Raw genomic sequence first — 20409 nt, 5'->3', positions numbered from 1 at the left:
AAGAGCTCTTAAAATTACAACAACTGAAGCATATATTGCGTACATTTGCAAAAAACGTTTTACTTTAGAGCGATCTTAAGTGTAATTCTATCATTCACTCATTTTCCATACCGCTATCCTGTGTGAGTGTAATTCTTTCAGTTTGATAAATACAGGCCTTACAGGATACACTGATATCAAATAGTCATTACACAAATGTTGATGAAAAGTCACCAGAGGGCAACATGATCTCCCCCAAATTTCATGGCAGTCTATCCAGTAGTTTTTTGAGATATTTCACTGTGGACCAACATGGTGGAATAACCTGAGTGTGTGGCTTCATCCCTGAAGACACACAGCTAGTGTGTCCTAATAAGAAAAAGGGTGTTTACCTTTCTGAAGTCTTTGTCCTACCAATGGATACATGTAATGGACCAACTAGAAACCCAATCATGCATATTAATGGCTAAGAAATTGTATTTGCCCTGGAGAAATGTAGCTGAGGTTGGAATTCTCTATCACCTATCCAATCACAAAGACTGGATTTCTTGATTAGATAATGGACCCTTTTTAATGGTCTATGGTGTATGATCTGAAGCAGTGGTTTGAGATCGATGCTGAACACCATTTAGGTTGAAAGCTCAGACCACAAGTAGTAGAGACTGTATTAGGCTTTTGCTTTACTTAGTTTGCTTTTACTGTGTTGAAATTGACCCAGAACTTGCTTATCTCCACCAATAGATCAGGGTAGATATGAACTGGAGCACCTCGAAAGATAAGGGGGCCCCTGCACTCCTTTTGCCCGTACTAATGTAGCCAGACAATGATGGGTCTTTGCCTGGCTCCCTTTTTAGGTTTGAGGTTTTTTAGGCTAGCGATCAATGGGCATGTTCAGTCACTACAGGAGAAGGAAGGTTCTCAGCCTCCAGGAACTCTGGGACAAGCTTGATCATAAACTTAAGCCGCGTTTACATTGCACTGGTAAAATTTAGGAGGCGGGACCTTTAAAGGAACGTCATCTCAGTTCGGTCCTCTCAGCTGTTGTGTTTCCACATAGCAGGGTAGGACCCAGATAGGACCCACCGGACTCTGACCGTGACGTCACAGAGGCGACTCGCCGAAAACATAACAAAAAGAAACGACAAGGATTTAAACATAGAGGAGCTGAGCTGGTTGCTGCGTCTCTGGTTTGTGTGTTCGTGTTCATGACGGTGGACGTTATAAACTTTTTCTCGGCGGTGTACACGCTTTATACTACTGTTCTTCTTCTGCTGAGTTTTTTTAAAATGCTGCTTATTTTGGCGCTTTCTGTTGACGCCACATCCCGCTTTGAGTATACCCAATCAGCACAGAGTCAACCTCAAGCCCCACCCATGAACTTTTCGGGGCTGAACGGAGTACCTACCCCGAGGCAGGGACTCGGTTAGCCCCCGTAAAAGTTCCAGGAGAGGTTCCTTCGAGGGTGGTTCCTCCAGTGGAGACATGCACCAACGGCCCCGTAAAATTACCCCGAAGTTCCTGCGGTGGAAACAGGGCTTTAGTGGGAGATTAACCCTCAGCTCTCTCTGGGACACTGATAAATCTCAGATTTTGCCCCCGTCTCCTGCTCTCCAGATCAAAACATTTGTCTTTCAGCCGCTTCAGCTCTTTTGTTTTTAGGTCATCGAGGTGTTCTAGTTGCTGAATGTGGTCAAGAGCGTCTTTTTTAAATGTTTTATAAACCACATCCAAGCCAAGCTCTTACATCCCTAAGTGTATCTAAGACACATTTTAAGACTCAGGGAGATTGTGCTTTCCAGTCGGCAGCCCCAAAGTCCTGGAGTAGTCTCCCTATAAGCCTGAGATCTTTGGATGCTGTGGACTCTAAAAACTAAAAACCCATCTGACCAGACCAGCATTTAAGCTGCAGTCTGTAACTAGTTTTGTGTTATATTTGCTAAAATTGACATTATGTCTGACAGTACAATAAGGTACAGATAAGCGGTGACATAATTCACTGTCTCTGGGTCCACCCAGTGATCGTAAAATCATTTGCAAGAATCCACCGCTCACGAATCAAATCAACCAATCAGAGCACGGAGGAGTGTTCCTCCCCCGTGCACTTCTGCTTTGCTCTCACTCGGTCAAACAGGTTTCCTCTCTTACTGTGGGGACGAGCCTTCACGTGCAAGGCAGGGTCCTCTGTGTGTGTGACTGTAGTCTGTTAAAAGTAGCCTACTGTATAAATAAACTTTTCTTGCTTGCTTACTTCAATGTGCTCTGATGCTGTACTGGATGAGCCTCAGTGTGGTTTGCTGAAGGCTGGAGAAATGAGTGTGTTCGTCATAGAGTAGAACTTGACTTTGCAATTTAAGATTGTTTATGCCTCCATGGAATTTCCCAGTGAAAACAGCCTGTAAATCAGTGCAAATTATGTTTTTGATGTTCATGACAGTGCTGGTCAGATAGTCAGATTTTGGATAAGACTGAACAGACTGAAAAATACATTATTGGACCTAGATTACAAAAATATATTTATCCTCTTGGAGATTTAAGGGCCCTTTTCTCTAGAATTAATGTGAGTTTAAATAGAGCGATATTTTTTGCCTGATCTGACTAGTCACTAAACATGATCTGGCCCCTATCTGGATCTCACTGATTTGTCCGGGTCCGTCTGTGTTTAGTGGGTAACTTTCACTCTCAGGCTGTTGCAGCCAGTATAATCCATCCGGTACATTGACAACAGGCCTTTCAAAAAACATTTTAAGTTTATAATCCAATACAATGACTAAGTTATATTGGACAGTAGCATTCACTTTCATCTCTTTCTTTCTTTCTTGTTCTGCTCCCCGCTGCTTCGGTCAGCAAAACACATTTATACAACGATTCTGTCTTTCACCTGAGAGGAAGAAACAGTGGAAGATTAATAATGTGAGCTGCACACAAAGAGAAGGAGACAAGATACTGAGATTACAGAGGGAGTAGGAGGAGGTGTAAATGTTTTTCTAAGCTTGTAATGTGAGACTTAGGCATGCTACATGTATGAAAACACTGGCAAGGAGAAAGAAAAAGGAAAGAGGAAGCAGACAGGAAAATGGGACAAGAATATATTCTGTGAAGCTATACAAATAGGCTGTCTGGCTGAAAGAGGACCCTTGAAGTCTGACTGAGGCCCTGCGAATCAGTCAATCAGCATTTGTGTACCATTATTTCCCTTTCCTGCTGTTTGTTATAATGTATGTGTTTCATAGCTTGAAGTTAAAATTCCTAATTTGGTTAAAAAATCAGTTTGAGGCACATAAACCTTTGTCTATCTTTGTGGGGAGTTTTACTTATAAACACACACACACACACAGTGGCATTTCCCATTTTTAAAATAAAAGTCTAATACGGTAACCCTGTTATAACAGGAAAGTTTCAGCTCATAGTTTCTTGTGATAATGCCAATATGTTTTTTTTTTTACATTTCTGTATTTTCAGCAGTGGTTTGCAACTGTCAGCTGAGCTCTTCAGGTCAATACCTTTGTGTTTAGTTCATCTGTGTGATATTTATATAGTATTTCTTCTTTCTTTATTTCAACTTCCAGTGTTTACAGTACTGAAGTTTATCTTCCATCTTTTCTAGCATTGTATTTGATTTCTTAGCTTCTTTAGGTAATGCAGTTCAACTTCCAACTTCTGAAATTCCAGGTTTCTCAGCAGTGCAGTGCAATGCATTTGAGCTTCCAGCTATTTCAAGCAAAAACAAAAGTGGATTCCTGCATTTTCAGGAATGCTTATCATTTTCTTTCAGCTGTTAGCCTTCCAGAGGAAATACATTTTGTAGTTGCTGTCAGCATTCACACTTTGTTCTATTGTTTTAATACTGACAAGAAGTCATTTTGTTCTTAAAAGCTTTATTTATTAGCTTTTTGCGTTTCCACTAGGGATAGTACCTGGTACCTGATACTTTTTTAGTACCTGCTCTGGTGAGGTTCCAAGCGAGCCAAGCCGGTACTAAAATGTGACGTCGACACACTGCTGGCCGCTGATCGGTAGTTGTCACACCTACACCCAGCGTTACAGTTGTATTAAACAGTTCAATCTGTTTCATACTTGTAAATCATGGATATGTTTATCTTGTAATACAATTTTTGACCTCTTAAAAGTTATTATTAGTAGCAAATTGCCAAAGTAACAATTTATGGGCTTTGATATCACAGAAAGTAGTATTTTAAGTTAGAGACTGTCTGTCTAACCCTAACCCTTTTTTTTTTTAGGTGGGTGACGGGTGAGTGGGGATCCTGCTCTGTCACATGTGGTAAAGGTCTACAGCAGAGGGAGGTGGCTTGTGTTTACCAGCTACAGAACGGCTCTCTCATCCACACCAGAGACCTGTACTGCCAAGGAAGGAAACCTCCTGTCCTGCAGGTCTGCGAGGGTCGCCTCTGCCTCACTGTGTGGGAGGCTTCAGAGTGGTCAAAGGTAGGTCATATACACATTGTGGTGATGGCATGTGAAAAACCAGTTCTGGCTCTAAGGCGTTGTTTCCTGAAAAAGATTGAGCTTAGAAGTTAGGATAGTCTTCTTAGTGTTTTTCTGAGTAGATGACTTTGGATGCAATCCAAAACGGACCAGAAAAAAAACCTATCAAAACTCGACACTCAGGAATTGGACTGATTAGACTGAGTAGAACCTGGACCTGGTTCAACTCAGGTTCACGGTGGAGTCCATGGAGTTGTTTTAGTATAAAAAACTTCAAAAATTCAAGTACGCAATAAAGGGTGGCTAAACGATAATGTGTTTTGGACACAACAACCAAGGGGGGGATATTTATAAAGAATTTACTGACCTTGTACATATATAAACAGTCAAATTGCATGTGTCCTTCTTTACTAGTGGGCTGTCTGGTGGTTTACTTTGGCTTAGTTGTAAGTTTAAAAAAAAAAAAAAAAAGGTGTCATTTCCCTGCAAATGTGTGCACAGCCTAGGGAAAAAATGGTCCAATGTATTAATAATAATTGATTATTATTAGTAATAATTATAAATAATTATTAGTTATTAAAATTAAAGAATAATCAATTATAATGATTAATATGTGGAAAACCGTAATAACCAAACAGTTAAATTTAGCCTCAATCAATTAGAATCAATTAGAAAAGGTGAAGGGTGAAATCTGAAATGTCATTCCATTCGTTGTTGCATTGTTAGCAATAATAAACAAAATCATTTATAATAACCCATTAAGTGCTGCACTCTCTCATCTCTTCACACTCCTCTGGCTTCATCCTTTGCATTTATTCCATCTATCCTCAATTTTCCATAATTTCCTCCAGTGCTCATCAGACTGTGGTCAAGGTTTTCGCAGACGAACGGTGTCATGTACAAACCCTCAGCGTCTATGTGATCCCCTGTCCCAGCCCACTCAGGAGGAGCCCTGTGAGGACCACTCAAAATGTTACGAATGGAAGACTGGAGACTGGTCCAAGGTAAGAGTACAGTACAGTAGTGAACTTGGTGTCATAGAAGGGGAATATAAATAGAATATAAATGCTCATACTGGGTGAACTCTGAAGCAAATAGTATGGGGGTCAAAGACATGTCATCAGGAAAACCTACGACTTCTTGATCCCTCAATGCAATATACAGATGACAAGGCCAACACCCATCTTATACAGAAGCAGTGATAACTGATACATCTCACTGACTGTTCCAGTGCTCGTCATCGTGTGGGAAGGGCCTGCAATCCAGAGTGGTCCAGTGTATGCATAAAGTAACTGGTCGTCATGGTAATGACTGCCCAGTGACACTGAGACCACCAACCTACCGACCCTGTCACCATGGTACCTGCAACGAGAAAATCAATGTGAACACCATCACTTCCCCGAGGCTAGGTGAGACACTCATCACAACTCCTTTCTATCAGTTGATATTACATTTGTATTCCTTTGTTTGTTTGTTTTGTTTGAACCATGATAAAGCAATAACATGGTCTTCTGTCATAGTCAGACCAGATGATCACACTAACCCAGACAGCTACACAACACAAGAGCCACAGACAATGTGACAGCAACTCACATTAGCTTTTCTGCTAAAGTCTCCTTCTGATCTAACTTACAAGCATGAATACCTGCACCTTTAGTTTGTTGAATGAGCACCAAACAAACATTAGCCCTGGACAAGTGCACCACTAAACCAATTTAATAGGCTAGATTACTTATTAGCGTGTAAACATATACACATAATCGCAGCATCCCTGGTTTCTGGCCAGGGATCTATGCTGCAGGTCATTCCCCCCTCTCTCTCCCTGTTTCCTGTCGGCATCTCTGCCAGTTACTATGTAAATAAAGGCAAAAAGCCCAAACATAAATCTTAAATCTTAAAAAAAAAAGAAACATGTTTGTGTGTTGTTTTAACTAACTGTAACTGCGTTTAAGCTTTTGTGCATTGACCTCCTGCCTCTCTTCTTCTCCTCCTATTCCAGCTGCTCTGACCTACAAATGCATGGGAGACCAGTGGACAGTGTACTGCCATGTGATCAGAGAGAAGAACCTTTGTCAGGACATGCGGTGGTATCAGCGTTGCTGTGAAACCTGTAGGGACTTCTATGCTAAGAAGATACTACACAAGAGCTAATGACCAAACACACCTACCTTATTCCAGCTAGCGCCTTTTTTGTAAATGTTTTAATGTCGTTAAATGTTATAAGAAAACAATTTCTATTATTGATGGAACTTTTATATTTACAAAAGAAAATGGGGAGTGAACACGGAAGTGTACATTTAGAACACTTGAAAATTCCAATATTTCTTTTGCTGTGCAGCAAACCAAGCAAAACAACAACAAAACACTATGTATATGTATATACATATACACACACATGTACACTACCGGTCAAAAGTTTTAGAACACTCCAATTTTTCCAGTTTTTTATTGAAAAAATGTTTTCAAGCTTACTATCTTGGTCTTTTTTCCTGAGGTAGTTGTGTCATAGCTTGGACTTATATTTTGGGTCATTATCTTGCTGTAGGATGAACCCCTGACCAACTACATGCATAACAGAGGGTTCTGCATGGTGCTGCAGAATGCTGTGGAAGAAGCTGTGCTTGAAGCTGTTGTCCTGTGAGCTGCTTATCACGTAAGCTGTTGACTCTCAGAAACTTGTCTTCTGACTCTGTTGTGGCTTTGGGTCTGCCAGACATCTTCCTTTCAGAGTTTCCCCCAGTTTCTGAGTGAAACTGTACTCACTGACACCTTGACTTTCTTTGCAATGTGTCTGTAGGAAAGACCTACATTTTTAAGTGTTTTTGTATAATTTTCAGTTTTGGGTAACCGTACCTTTTTTTTTAACCTCTGGCAGTTCACCACTTACCTTTGTACCATTTCAAGCTATTCATTGGACTTGAACTGCTTGAATTTCAATAAAAAACTGGAAGAATTGGGGTGTTCTAAAACTTTTGACCGGTAGTGTGTATATATATATATATATTAACACATATATGTATATATATATATATATATATATATAGCTGCAAGCGGCAATTCTCTCGTTCATATCTTTTTGCACTCAACAGAAGTGCCTTGATTGCCCAAACTTAAAGCTGCGGGCAGCAACAAGCTGCTTTTCAGGAATCACAAAGGTGAGCAAAGTCACTTCAGCTAGTTTCATTCTGTTTAAAGTAAGAATAAGACATAGCACATACTTGATTCATCATTACAAGGCATGCAGCATTTCCATAATTGCACACTCAATGTTCTGCCATTTCTCTCTCATTCATCAGAACAGTATGAAACTAAGTGGGTATGTCCAGGAGATTGTGCAAAATGTATACAGTGAGTTTAATCAGGATTGTTCAAAGGCATCTTGAGTTATGAGCAAATAAGTGATACAAGCCCAAGTACAAGCCTACTTGTACTGATCTATATGGTACTTCAGAATTTGGTAATAATTGCCACCAGAGCATGAACACCAATTTTGTTTCTTTCTACGAGGTTTTCAGATACATATTTGTGGAGTTTGTGGTGCATCTGCTAGGTCAGACTCAAAATGCTTTGGTAGATCTATTCCAAATCACAGTCTGAAGTTATGCACTTCCAATTTATTATGATTGGACAAATTGCCAATATTTGCTAAGCTGTTGGCGGCCATGTTTTTCAACCTATCTTGCTCATTTATAATAGAAATGTGTATCTCAGTCCCACAAGGCTGTACACCAAATTGGTATTGATTAAGTAAAATCCAAAAGTAGATGTCACCTAACTGTTTTTCATATTATGTAAATTAGCAACAAATCCATAATGGCAGACTTTTATAGTCCAATAGGCTTTTTAGAAGACCAACACTGAGCTGGATCTGTGTGCAATTTAAAGTCAATTGGACTTGCAGTGTGACAGGCGTGATCATCTGGCCAATCTGGCTCATATTTCTTGGGAAACATATGCACATAATTTCCAGTTATTGGGCTTCATGGATTTTACTCATTCCAGGTCATGGAAATTTGAGCCTTGACAGAAGAAAATGAATAGGAATAAGAATAGGAATAAACCAGCACAAACACAAACATGAGGGAGACTTTAGAAATCGTATTGGGGTGGCTTTATTGCTTTATAGACTAATATAAAATAAGTGCTTGACTTTCAAGTACCATTTTTCTGCCAGGTGTAGCAGACAACATCAGATTATGAGTTTGTAAGAGCTTTCTCTTTCCATGTTGTCCTTAATGTTGTCCTGCTAATATGCTCTTGTTGTACAGTTATACTGAATTATGGCTAATTGTGGCAATTTTCAGTAACTACTCAATAGTAAAATTATGATATTTAGTAATACTTTAGTATATATACAGTGGGGAGAACAAGTATTTGATACACTGCCGATTTAGGTTTTCCCACTTACAAAGCATGTAGAGGTCTGTCATTTTTATCATAGGTACACTTCAACTGAGAGTGACGGAATCTAAAACAAAAATCCAGAAAATAACATTGTATGCTTTTTAAGCAATTAATTTGCATTTTATTGCATGACATAAGTATTTGATACATCAGAAAAACAGAACTTAATATTTGGTACAGAAACCTTTGTTTGCAATTACAGAGATCAGATGGTTCCTGTAGTTCTTGACCAGGTTTGCACACACTGCAGCAGGGATTTTGGCCCACTTCTCCATACAGATCTTCTCCAGATCCTTCAGGTTTCGGGGCTGTCGCTGGGTAATACGGACTTTCAGCTCCCTCCAAAGATTTTCTATTGGGTTCAGGTCTGGAGACTGGCTAGGCCACTCCAGGACCTTGAAATGCTTCTTACGGAGCCACTCCTTAGTTACCCTGGCTGTGTGTTTCGGGTCGTTGTCATGCTGGAAGACTCAGCCACGACCCATCTTCAATGCTCTCACTGAGGGAAGGAGGTTGTTGGCCAAGATCTCGCGATACATGGCCCCATCCATCCTCCCCTCAATACGGTGCAGTCGTCCTGTCCCCTATGCAGAAAAGCATCCCCAAAGAATGATGTTTCCACCTCCATGCTTCACGGTTGGGATGGTGTTGTAGGGGTTGTACTCATCCTTCTTCTACCTCCAAACACAGCGAGTGGAGTTTAGACCAAAAAGCTCTATTTATGTCTCATCATACATGACCTTCTCCCATTCCTCCTCTGGATCATTCAGATGGTCATTGGCAAACTTCAGACGGGCCTGGACATGCACTGGCTTGAGCAGGGGGAACTTTGCTTGCGCTGCAGGATTTTAATCCATGACGGCGTAGTGTGTTACTAATGGTTTTCTTTGAGACTGTGGTCCCAGCTCTCTTCAGGTCATTGACCAGGTCCTGCCATGTAGTTCTAGGCTGATCCCTCACCTTCCTCATGATCATTGATGCCCCACGAGGTGAGATCTTGCATGGAGCCCCAGACCGAGGGAGATTGACCGTCATCTTGAACTTCTTCCATTTTCTAATAATTGCGCCAACAGTTGTTGCCTTCTCACCAAGCTGCTTGCCTATTGTCCTGTAGCCCATCCCAGCCTTGTGCAGGTCTACAATTTTATCCCTGATGTCCTTACACAGCTCTCTGGTCTTGGCCATTGTGGAGAGGTTGGAGTCTGTTTGATTGAGTGTGTGGACAGGTGTCTTCTATACAGGTAACAAGTTCAAACAGGTGCAGTTAATACAGGTAATGAGTGGAGAACAGGAGGGCTTCTTAAAGAAAAACTAACAGGTCTGTGAGAGCCGGAATTCTTACTAGTTGGTAGGTTATCAAATACTTATGTCATGCTATAAAATGCAAATTAATTATTTAACAATCATACAATGTGATTTTCTGGATTTTTGTTTTAGATTCCGTCTCTCTCAGTTGAAGTGTACCTATGATAAAAATGACAGACCTCTACATGCTTTGTAAGTGGGAAAACCTGCAAAATCTGCAGTGTATCAAATACTTGTTCTCCCCACTGTAAGTATAAGTATGATAGGAGACCCACTAATACACAGGTCTGTTGGAGAGCGGTGGATAGCTCATGTAGCAGAACATGGTCGGAGCATAAAGATACACTTTATAGGTATGTTGTGTAATGTGTCTTTTCAGATGCAGTCCAGTCAGTGAATATCAACATTTTCTAAGTAGTCCATCAGGGCAAACTTTTTTTTTTTTTTTTTTTTTTGAATTTCAACACAAACAGTTAAGATGCTACTATACTTAAAATATGTTCTTGTTGGATGGTGGAACAGCACCTGAAATGCCTTCTTCACACACCTGTCTGATAGTGGACTTTGGGGTGGGTGCCTCTGACCGACAACTTACCAACCCTATGAAACTACCAATCTCAAAATCAGGCCCCTGTTATTGCCAGATGTGCGGCCATAAAGATGATAGCAGGATTTAAACTACTCTCTCTTTTTTTATTCTTTAAACATCTACTTCAGTCGCTTTAATGACCTCGCCTTTGAGTGCTATTCGGAACAACAACAAAAAAGGGGGGGTTCAGGACAGATGAGATATATGCTATATGCATATGTTGTATATGCTACGTGATTTCAACCATGCATTGCCTTTTTGAACCCACTTTATTCACTCTGTGCTACTCTAAATGATGAACATTCTGTATGTCAGGGGTCATTCATCAGGTTCAACCATGGGCAGTATAAACACCTATACATATATATATATATACATATGTAGATATACATATACATATATATATATATATTAGTACTGTGAAGGATTTAATCTAAAGGCAGAAAAATTGCATCAATACACCATTTCTGTTCGACTGCTAATCATTTGTGTTCATTAAGAACAAATCTATTAGGGTCATATAAGTTAACCTTGTTAAAGTAAAACAGTGGTAGGTTCATGACATGAACTGTTATAATAGTATAATACAATACCATACACTATACAAATAATCTGGTGCAACTATAGTTTTAATACTGTCTCCTCATGTGGGGACAATATTAGATGTAACAAGGTTATATTGCAGTAATTGGGATTTACAGAAGCCTTTGTAGTTGTAAAGCCCTATCTGTGCTGGTGACTTGAGTTAAGGGTCTGTTCTTAGTTTCCAACAGAATCTCTATGGTTTAGATTTAAATACAACATTTATGTTCCAGTTCTGTCGTTCACTGGTCACTCTCTGCTGTATCTGAGCTGTATTTTCTGCTTCAAGTGAGTGAAAACCGAACATTTCCTGCTGCTGCTTCACACCAAGCTAGTGGCATAAATTACATACCATCTCTTCATGATTTTGCACGATGTTGTTAACAAAAAAAATGACAGAAGTAGTTGTTTGAAGAATGACAAGAGCTTCAGAGAGAAGTTCAAACCATGCTTATTTTCATTCCTCCATAGTCCTCGTCAACCACGGTGTGAAGTGGCTGGGATCATCTGCTTCAGAAAGTTGCAAAACTTGTTGGATGCAGCCTTCCCATGATTCTGCCATGGGAAAGGAGATTGTAGATGCTAGCAGATAATGTTATTGTTTGAAGCATACTGAGGCCTTTAGACAATGCAGATTAAGAAGTATGTTGATGACAAATATAAACCTTTTTTTAGGCTTAGCTTGCTATGCAAAGAAATTAATTTGTTTATATTACATTTCATCATCATATCTGACAACGGTAATCCCTGTAATTGATGGATTTTACACATCACCTGCACTATAGCAGTTAAAAGTTTTGGCACATATAACAGGATACAGACAGCCACAGTAACTTGAAAGATAAGGTGATTATGATTAAAACATACTGATTATTATTTAATTTGAGAATGAAATTCCCAAGAAATACACTGGCACTGTGTGTAAACACTTCACATGTGTTCCATTGAGCCCAGTGCACAGTACGCAGTGATCTAAACAATACATCTATGCAAGAACAGTGATATACATTGTAAAAACAATAGGATTGTTATCAGTTAGTCTAGACCAAATCTGAAGGTGGTCAGATCTGTGTTGTGGTTAGATCTGAGCTCAGTGTACATGACACCTGTACATTGTGACCACATTCTTAAAGAGCAACTTAAGAGTGGCTTGTTCTTGCTGACACCCAGTAAATACAGCTTAAATGTTGTAATGAAGTGATATACACGTATACCGATCATTACTGTTGGTATGGCTTACAAGTGCAACAAAGTACACTTCTGTCTGCACCTAATCCCACCCATCAGTGATGCACGTTGTTAGGTGAAACCTTTGAAACCAGAGAGGACATGAAACAGCCTCCAGCCTTAAGCAGCCTTTCAGCCTGCTGCTGTTACTGTTTAAAGTCGAATGGAAATTTTAACTCCCCTTACTTTTTGAAATATAAACTTTAATGATACTACAGAAATTGTACATATTGCTCCATTTTTCAAAAGAGGATGAAACAGTTTATGGACACATTCTTAGCCTTTAGCCTCTGAGCTGGTGTTTCCAATGACATTGATTGACAATGACAGTTGTTTGACTGAAGAACATCATATAACCTACTAACATCAAAAGCCCCCCAAGCCCCCCCCATCTTCCAGAAAGTCCACGTGGTGCTAACTGTCAGCTATCTGCAACGTAAACTGTTTACTAGCAAGTTAGCGCAGCTTCCTAATGTTAGCACTGATTCCTGCTCACTATTCATTCATGTTATTTCAACACCTGCTGAGTCATCATCAGCTCTAACACACTCAGTTTGCATTATAGAACAACGGGTAGCAAGTATTTGCTGTCCATCATATCTTCTATCTATTTTTAATATCAGTGTTTATTTAAGAGCAAAATTCCAAGCATCGCTTCCCTTTGACTCGATATTTGTTGAGAAGTCCACCAGAGATGATGAGCACTTTAATTAAAAGCAGATATCTTTTTCCAGATACTGTAATATATCCACATACAAATTACAGGTTAATACAAAGTGCAGGTGGTTTAAATACTAGTATAAATATAGTAATATTGGCGCTAAATATCTGGCATCATCATCATCATCATCCTTAAAGTTTAACCCTGTCAACCCTTTTCACATAGCCATTGGTTCAGTTTCTGTGTATGTCTGAATGCTCATGTGTCATGGATCCTCCATTCATGTGGGTGTGAATGTGTGTGTGTGTTAACACAATAGGCCTCCGTCTTCCAAAATGGTGCTATCTTATGACCTGTTTCACTACTGTGGAATTCAGCTTATTGTCAATGGTGGTGCTATTGTCATTGTTAACGGTTATCTGTTTTTGTATGTTGTAGGATTATTTAATAACATTGCATTGTATTGATTAGTCTTTTTTTTTTTTTTTTTTTTTGCTGATGTGCAAATATGTGCTACATTGGCATAATTCTTGTACTGTACTTTTTAGTTGCACATACAGTATGTTTGGTAAATAAACTGCCACTACATGTATTTTATGGTGCTGACTTGGAACAGAGTAAATAATCTCTTTATACAGGGACTTAACCATTTCTCTGTTGTTCTTTGTATTAGTCACTCTATACTTGTACTGTCATCCACTTTGTGTCCAGAATTTGTTTTTTTCATTCTGAGCAAGAACCTGAATGATTGGGTCAAATTCTGTATTTCAAGTCTACTGTAAAGGAATTTTATTTTATTTGGTTACATAATAAATAATGTGATTTAACATGGGAAAAGAAACCTGGATGATTCACTACAATATTAAGCTATGTGCATTTATCATTAAACCAGAATGCAAATGTTTTTTTGTAAATATCTAGGTATATGTAAAGGGAGCTAATAGAGCAATATGGAGAGAGAAAGGAAGATATGTGTTTGAATATTCATATGCAAAAATGTTTTAGTTTCAAGAATAATGTAGCTAAGGCCTAATTCACTTATCTCTCCTTTGTCGTCTTGATTTAACAACAGGTGAGAAATATGTGTGTGTGGAGCCAACAGTGCTCTGTAGCTCTGTTTCCCTCTTCAGCTCAATATCTCTCGGTAAGCCATGCCCAAAGGTGAGAGGTTGGATTTAAATCCCTATTTTAATTATACATTATTCAAATATTCAGTTTCACTGCAAAATATGTCACAATGCAGAAGCTCAAGACATTCTAACTTCCATTTAATGGGAACACTTTTCCTGTCAGGTTCTGATGGTTCTGAGTGTCTGGGCCTCTTGGGTCTACTCTGCACTGTCCTTTAATGTAGGACTTCCTTCCCTGGAAAACTACCAACATTCTATGGTTTCATAGGTGATGAGGAGAGGACTCTCAGGATGAAGAGGGACTGTGCATAGTGCGGTATCTGTTTACAGTGGAATGCGTAGGTCCTCACTCTTTACTGTTTCAATTTCAATTTATTTACATGACAACAAATCAAAACAAAAATAATTTCACATAGAGCATACTCTTTCATTTAATTTAAAGAGACTCAACGTTCCCCCATGAGCAGCACTTGGTGACAGCAGCAAGGGAAAACTCCCTTTAAACAGGAGGAAACCCTTACCCTCCAAGGCAAGCCTGGGCCCACCCAAACTATAAGCTTTATCAAAAGGAAAGTTATGATAAGGATCAGTATCACATTATAATGTGGTAAGTTTCACGTCATAACGTGATGGTGATCCTTTTTTCTATTCATGGTGTGGCAGCAAGAAGCTTACATGGAAAAATCAATACGTCTGTAAAGTGATAATATTGAAATTAAATCTTGTGAAATTCTGAAAATGAATTAGTGTACAATCAAGAAATAAATCTACATTATACCCACATATTTAAATTTCATTTAAAAAAATATTTCTGAACAGTTTCTGCATGATAATTTGAATCATCAACATTTTAATGTTAATTACAATTAAATAATTGGCTTTATATTACACAGCTGATTTTAAACATAGATCTAAAATGAACATTTTACATATATCACATTCTATATGTGCATAAAACAATGTCACATAGTGCCACATAGTCGCACTCAGAATTTACTTCACACAAGTAGTTTGTATATCTTCTCAGTGTTGTGTTCTAAGCTGCTATATTGCACTATGTCTGTTTATTATGTGCCATAAACTACTGTGTCCGATGCATATTTTAAATCAGCTTATAAAGCTACAGGAAACTCAGAAATAAAAGTACATGTGTTGCTGCCCATTACTAAACCAACCGACTAGTCATATCCCTTAACAATTAAAATATATATCTGAATGATATACAGGGGTGTTTCCACTTAACTTTTTGTATGTACTCTTGATTTGGGCATTCTTTATTTTCATTTCATCAAATATTTGCTGTGTAACTTTGCTTTGATAAATTTACATTCAGAACACAGTCTGCTGGTCAAACCACAGGTCAAACCATAGGTGCTGGGATTTTTGTGATTGTGCCCAAACCACCACCAAGTCTCAGCCCAGTTATCACTGTTGGTTAAAGGAGGTGAGCAGTGTTCAAACACACTTCGACCCAATGTTATCAAATCTCAGGTTGACTCAGAAAATCTCAATATTGTGCAACTTACATAACGTACGAGTCTGAGCCAAATCTGCTATTTAAGTCTCTAAGGTTATATTTGCAGTCCTCTGCTATCATACAGTAATAGATAGTATCGGACAAGAGGAAAACAATAATGAAAATGTATTTAAACTACATCACCACTTAATCCACTTATCACTAGTTTTGAGTCTCCTGTTATTTAAGGCCTGTCATTCCTCTCCTGACCCGGTTTAGTACTCACTCCTTCTCCCTGTTCTCCACTCAACTGACCCCCACCGCATCACCTAACCAGCTTCCATGAATATGCGTGCAATCTTAGCGTTCTTGCCTGCCTGATCTTGTACGACCCGGGCTTGTTTGGCCTTACCCGCATTGTGTCTGTGTCCTTATGGCTTACTTATGTGGAATTGGCAGGGCACATTCATTTTTGGTTGTGAATTGACCTGCTTCTTCCGTTTCTTACATAGTTCAATCTGACTGACCCTTGACACATGAAACCGTGAGTTGATTGGGGCGGAGGCTGAGGTGGAGGAGGCGGTGATGGGCATAATGTGCGTCAGACTTTGATTCAGGATATCACAGTTTCCAGTCACAGATCTGCAAACAATGCTCTCCATTGTATAACCACAAACACATTACTCCTATTTGCCCTATCCTGTTTTATCTTATATATTTCCATCTTAACCATACTGTAGTGAAAAGATATTTTTAAAAAGAGAATTTCAAAAGCATTGGCATTGGACTTCATATGAAACATTGGCATTGAACTTCAAACTAAATATTGGCATTGAACTTAATCCATGCTTAGCAGAACCGTCCAGTATCAACATACTGTAGGTCATAACAATGTGCAATATCAACATCATCATTGTTGAATGATAGGGTTGGGTCAAAGGGTGTGCAGAGGGAGCACCAGTGAACAAGTAGTGGAATTATCTAGGTGCAGTGGAGCTTCACAAATCTCACTTGTACAAATACTTAACACAAATAAGATTACAGATACAAGCAGCAAACAACACAGATTTGAATGCCGGAACCTACACACACAAAGGCAGACAATGCCAACTGAAGATGTGTAATCCTCTTTTGAAGATCCTCCAAGAGCTCTCCCTCACATACATGTGACTTGAATATAAATTGTTTATGACCATCTGAACTTTCTCTAGCAGATTCATTATGTTTAGCTACTCCTCTGCCTCCTTTGACGGTAATGATACTTGTACTAAGTGTAGTTTGTTTGCAGTCTTGGAGGCGAGGCTTAGTGAGTTAGAAACGCGGCTCCGCACCAAGGATAGCCAGTTAGCTCCAGTTATTAGCCAGCCCCCAGTAACCGGTGCGAGCCGTCCTACAGCCAGTGTTAGCATAACTGCTAATCCCCCGGTAGTTCCCAAGCAGCTGGGAAACCAGGGTGGCTGGGTGACTGCTTGAAGGAAGCATAGCCCCAAACAGAAGCCCACGGTTCACCACCAACCACTTCATGTTTCAAACAGATTCTCCCCACTCAGCAACACACCTGCTGAGAAACAGACTCTGATCATTGGTAGCTCCATAGTCAGAAATGTGAAATTAGCGACACCAGGGACCATAGTCAAATATATTCCTGGGGCCAGAGCGGGCGACATTGAGTCAAATTTAAAACTGCTGGCTAAGGATAAACATAGATATACAGTAAGATTATCATTCATGCCGATGGAAATGACACCTGATTACGCCAATCGGAGGTCACTAAAATGAATGTTGAGTCGGTGTGTACATTTGCTTAAACAATGTCGGACTGTCCGTAGTTTTCTCTGGGCCCCTGCCTAATTTGATCAATGATGACATGTATAGCCACATGTCATCATTTAACCGCCGGTTGTCGAGGTGGTGTCCAGATAATGATGTGGGCTTCGTTGATAATTGGCAGACTATTGGGGAAGACCTGGTCCGATTAGGAGAAACGGCATACATCCCACTTTGGATATCTAGAAATATGGCCGAATTCATTGACCCAAACCCATGACAACCCAGAGTCCAGACTAGGAGACAGAGCTGCAGTCTTACACGCTTCTCTGTGCTTCCACTAGAGCAGTTACCCACCCAATTACATATAGAGACTGTGTCTGTCCCCCGACCTCCTAAACCAATTAAAACAGCTTTTAATAGAAGAGTGATACATAAAAACCTGACCAAAATTAATACCACTCCAGTAATGGACCATCAAAATAAGAGAGTTAAATGTGGACTCTTAAACACTAGATCTCTCTCCTCTAAAGGTGTATTAATCAATGATATAATATCAGATCATCATATTGACTTATTCTGTCTTACTGAAAGTCTTGTTCTCAGCCTTTCTCACCCAGCCTGGAAAACTTTACAGCCAGTCTTATTTGTTGTAATATACCGTCCTCCTGGCCCGTACGCCCAATTTTTATCTGACTTCTCAGAGCTTTTATCAAATTTAGTCCTCAGTACTGATAAAATAATTATAGTAGGTGACTTTAACATTCATGTGGATGTTGATAATGATAGCCTTAACACTGCATTTATTGCATTATTAGATTCAATTGGCTTCTCTCAAAATGTGAATGAGCCAACTCACTGTTACAACCACACCCTCGACCTTGTTCTGACATATGGTATTGAAGTTGAACATTTAATAGTTTTCCCTCATAATCCTTCTTTATCAGACCACTACTTAATAACATTTGAATTTTTATTACTGGACTATACACCATTAGACAAACATGTTCTAACTAGATGTCTGTCTGATGGTGTTGTCACTAAATTTAAAGAAATAATTCCATCAATGTTGAGCTCAATACCATGCAGATGACTTATTCTGATTTCAGTTCCCCCCAGATTGACTGTATTGTTGACAGTGCTGCAGACTTACTGAGAACAACTCTGGACTCCATCGCTCCTTTAAAAAAGAAGGTAATTAAACAACAGAGAACAGCTCCGTGGTATAATTCCCAAACTCGACAATTAAAACAAATTTTACGAAAACTAGAAAGAATATGGCGTTCCACTAAATCAGAACAATCTCACCTAACCTGGCAAGACAGTCTTAAAACATATAAGAAGGCCCTCCGTAACACCAGAGCTGCCTACTATTCATCACTAATAGAGGAGAATAAAAATAGTCCGAGGTTTCTTTTCAGAATTTTGGCTAAACTGACAAAGAGTCATAACACTACTGATCCATGTATTCCTTTAACTCTCAGTAGTGATGACTTCATGAGTTTCTTTAATGATAAAATATTAACTATTAGGGACACAATTAATCACCTCCTGCCCTCAATAAGCACTGATTCATCCTCTAACATAGGAAACTCAGAAACTGCTGTTAAACCTGATATTTATCTAGACTGTTTCTCTCCAGTCGACCTTAAAGAACTAACCTCAATGATCACTTCCTCTAAACCATCAACCTGTCTCTTAGACCCGATGCCAACTAGGCTGCTTAAGGAAGTCTTTCCCTCTGTTAGCACTTCCTTATTAGATATGATCAATCTGTCTTTAGTGACAGGATATGTACCACAGTCCTTTAAAGTAGCTGTCATTAAACCACTTCTTAAGAAGCCTACTCTTGATTCAGAGGTTTTAGCCAACTATAGGCCCATATCTAACCTCCCCTTTCTCTCTAAGATCCTCGAGAAAGCAGTTGCTAATCAGCTGTGTAACTTTCTAAATAATAACAGCTTATTTGAGGATTTTCAGTCTGGCTTTAGAGCTCATCATAGTACAGAAACTGCACTGGTAAAAGTTACAAATGACCTCTTAACTTCATCAGACAATGGACTTCTCTCTGTCCTCGTCCTGTTAGATCTTAGTGCTGCCTTCGATACCATTGATCATCAAATCCTGTTAAAGAGACTTGAACATTTAATTGGTATTAAAGGAACAGCATTAAACTGGTTTAAATCCTATCTGTCAGATAGATTTCAGTTTGTAAATGTTAATGATAAATCCTCTATGCAAACAAAAGTTAGACACAGTGTTCCTCAGGGTTCAGTGCATGGACCAATACTATTCTCCTTATATATGCTTCCTTTACTTAATACTATTCTCCTTATATATGCTTCCTTTAGTTAATACTATTCTCCTTATATATGCTTCCTTTAGGAAACATTATTCGGAAACACTCAATACATTTTCATTGTTATGCAGACGACACTCAATTATATCTATCAATAAAGCCTAATGCAATCAACCAGTTAACTAAACTACAAACATGTATTAAGGACATAAAGGCCTGGATGACCTGTAACTTCCTGCTATTAAACTCAGAAAAAACTGAAGTTATTGTGCTTGGCCCTAAACACCTCAGAAACACATTATCTAATGATATAACTACTCTGGATGGCATTACTTTGGCCTCCAATACTACTGTAAGGAACCTAGGAGTTATATTTGACCAGGATCTGTCCTTTAATTCCCATATAAAACAAATTTCAAGGTCTGCCTATTTTCATCTGCGTAACTGTAACAGTAATTATCATCTTATTATCCCCTACCTTTAACCCCATCAGTGCTGCTCAGTCATTGTCAACATCAAACTGAAACATGCACGTTCTCGCCAAATGCATTTTAATGCATTGTGCTG

General features: G+C 39.2%; 1 protein-coding gene across 1 annotated transcript in view; it reads left to right on the top strand.

Moving 5' to 3' along the window:
* adamts17 (ADAM metallopeptidase with thrombospondin type 1 motif, 17) overlaps positions 1-6576 on the top strand; it is a 119597-nt gene extending 113021 nt beyond the window's left edge. Inside the window, exons 20-23 of the mRNA XM_062419070.1 lie at positions 4218-4422; positions 5274-5426; positions 5654-5831; positions 6422-6576. Of these exons, the coding sequence (XP_062275054.1) occupies positions 4218-4422; positions 5274-5426; positions 5654-5831; positions 6422-6573 (688 nt within the window). The 3' untranslated portion in view covers positions 6574-6576. The remainder of the gene's footprint in view (positions 1-4217; positions 4423-5273; positions 5427-5653; positions 5832-6421) is intronic.
* Positions 6577-20409: the final 13833 nt, after the last annotated feature.

This window comes from Scomber scombrus, chromosome 1 (assembly GCF_963691925.1).
Source record: "Scomber scombrus chromosome 1, fScoSco1.1, whole genome shotgun sequence".
NCBI lineage: Eukaryota > Metazoa > Chordata > Actinopteri > Scombriformes > Scombridae > Scomber > Scomber scombrus.
Note: the sequence above shows the minus strand (reverse complement) of the source record. Positions and strands in the feature narration are given on the sequence as shown.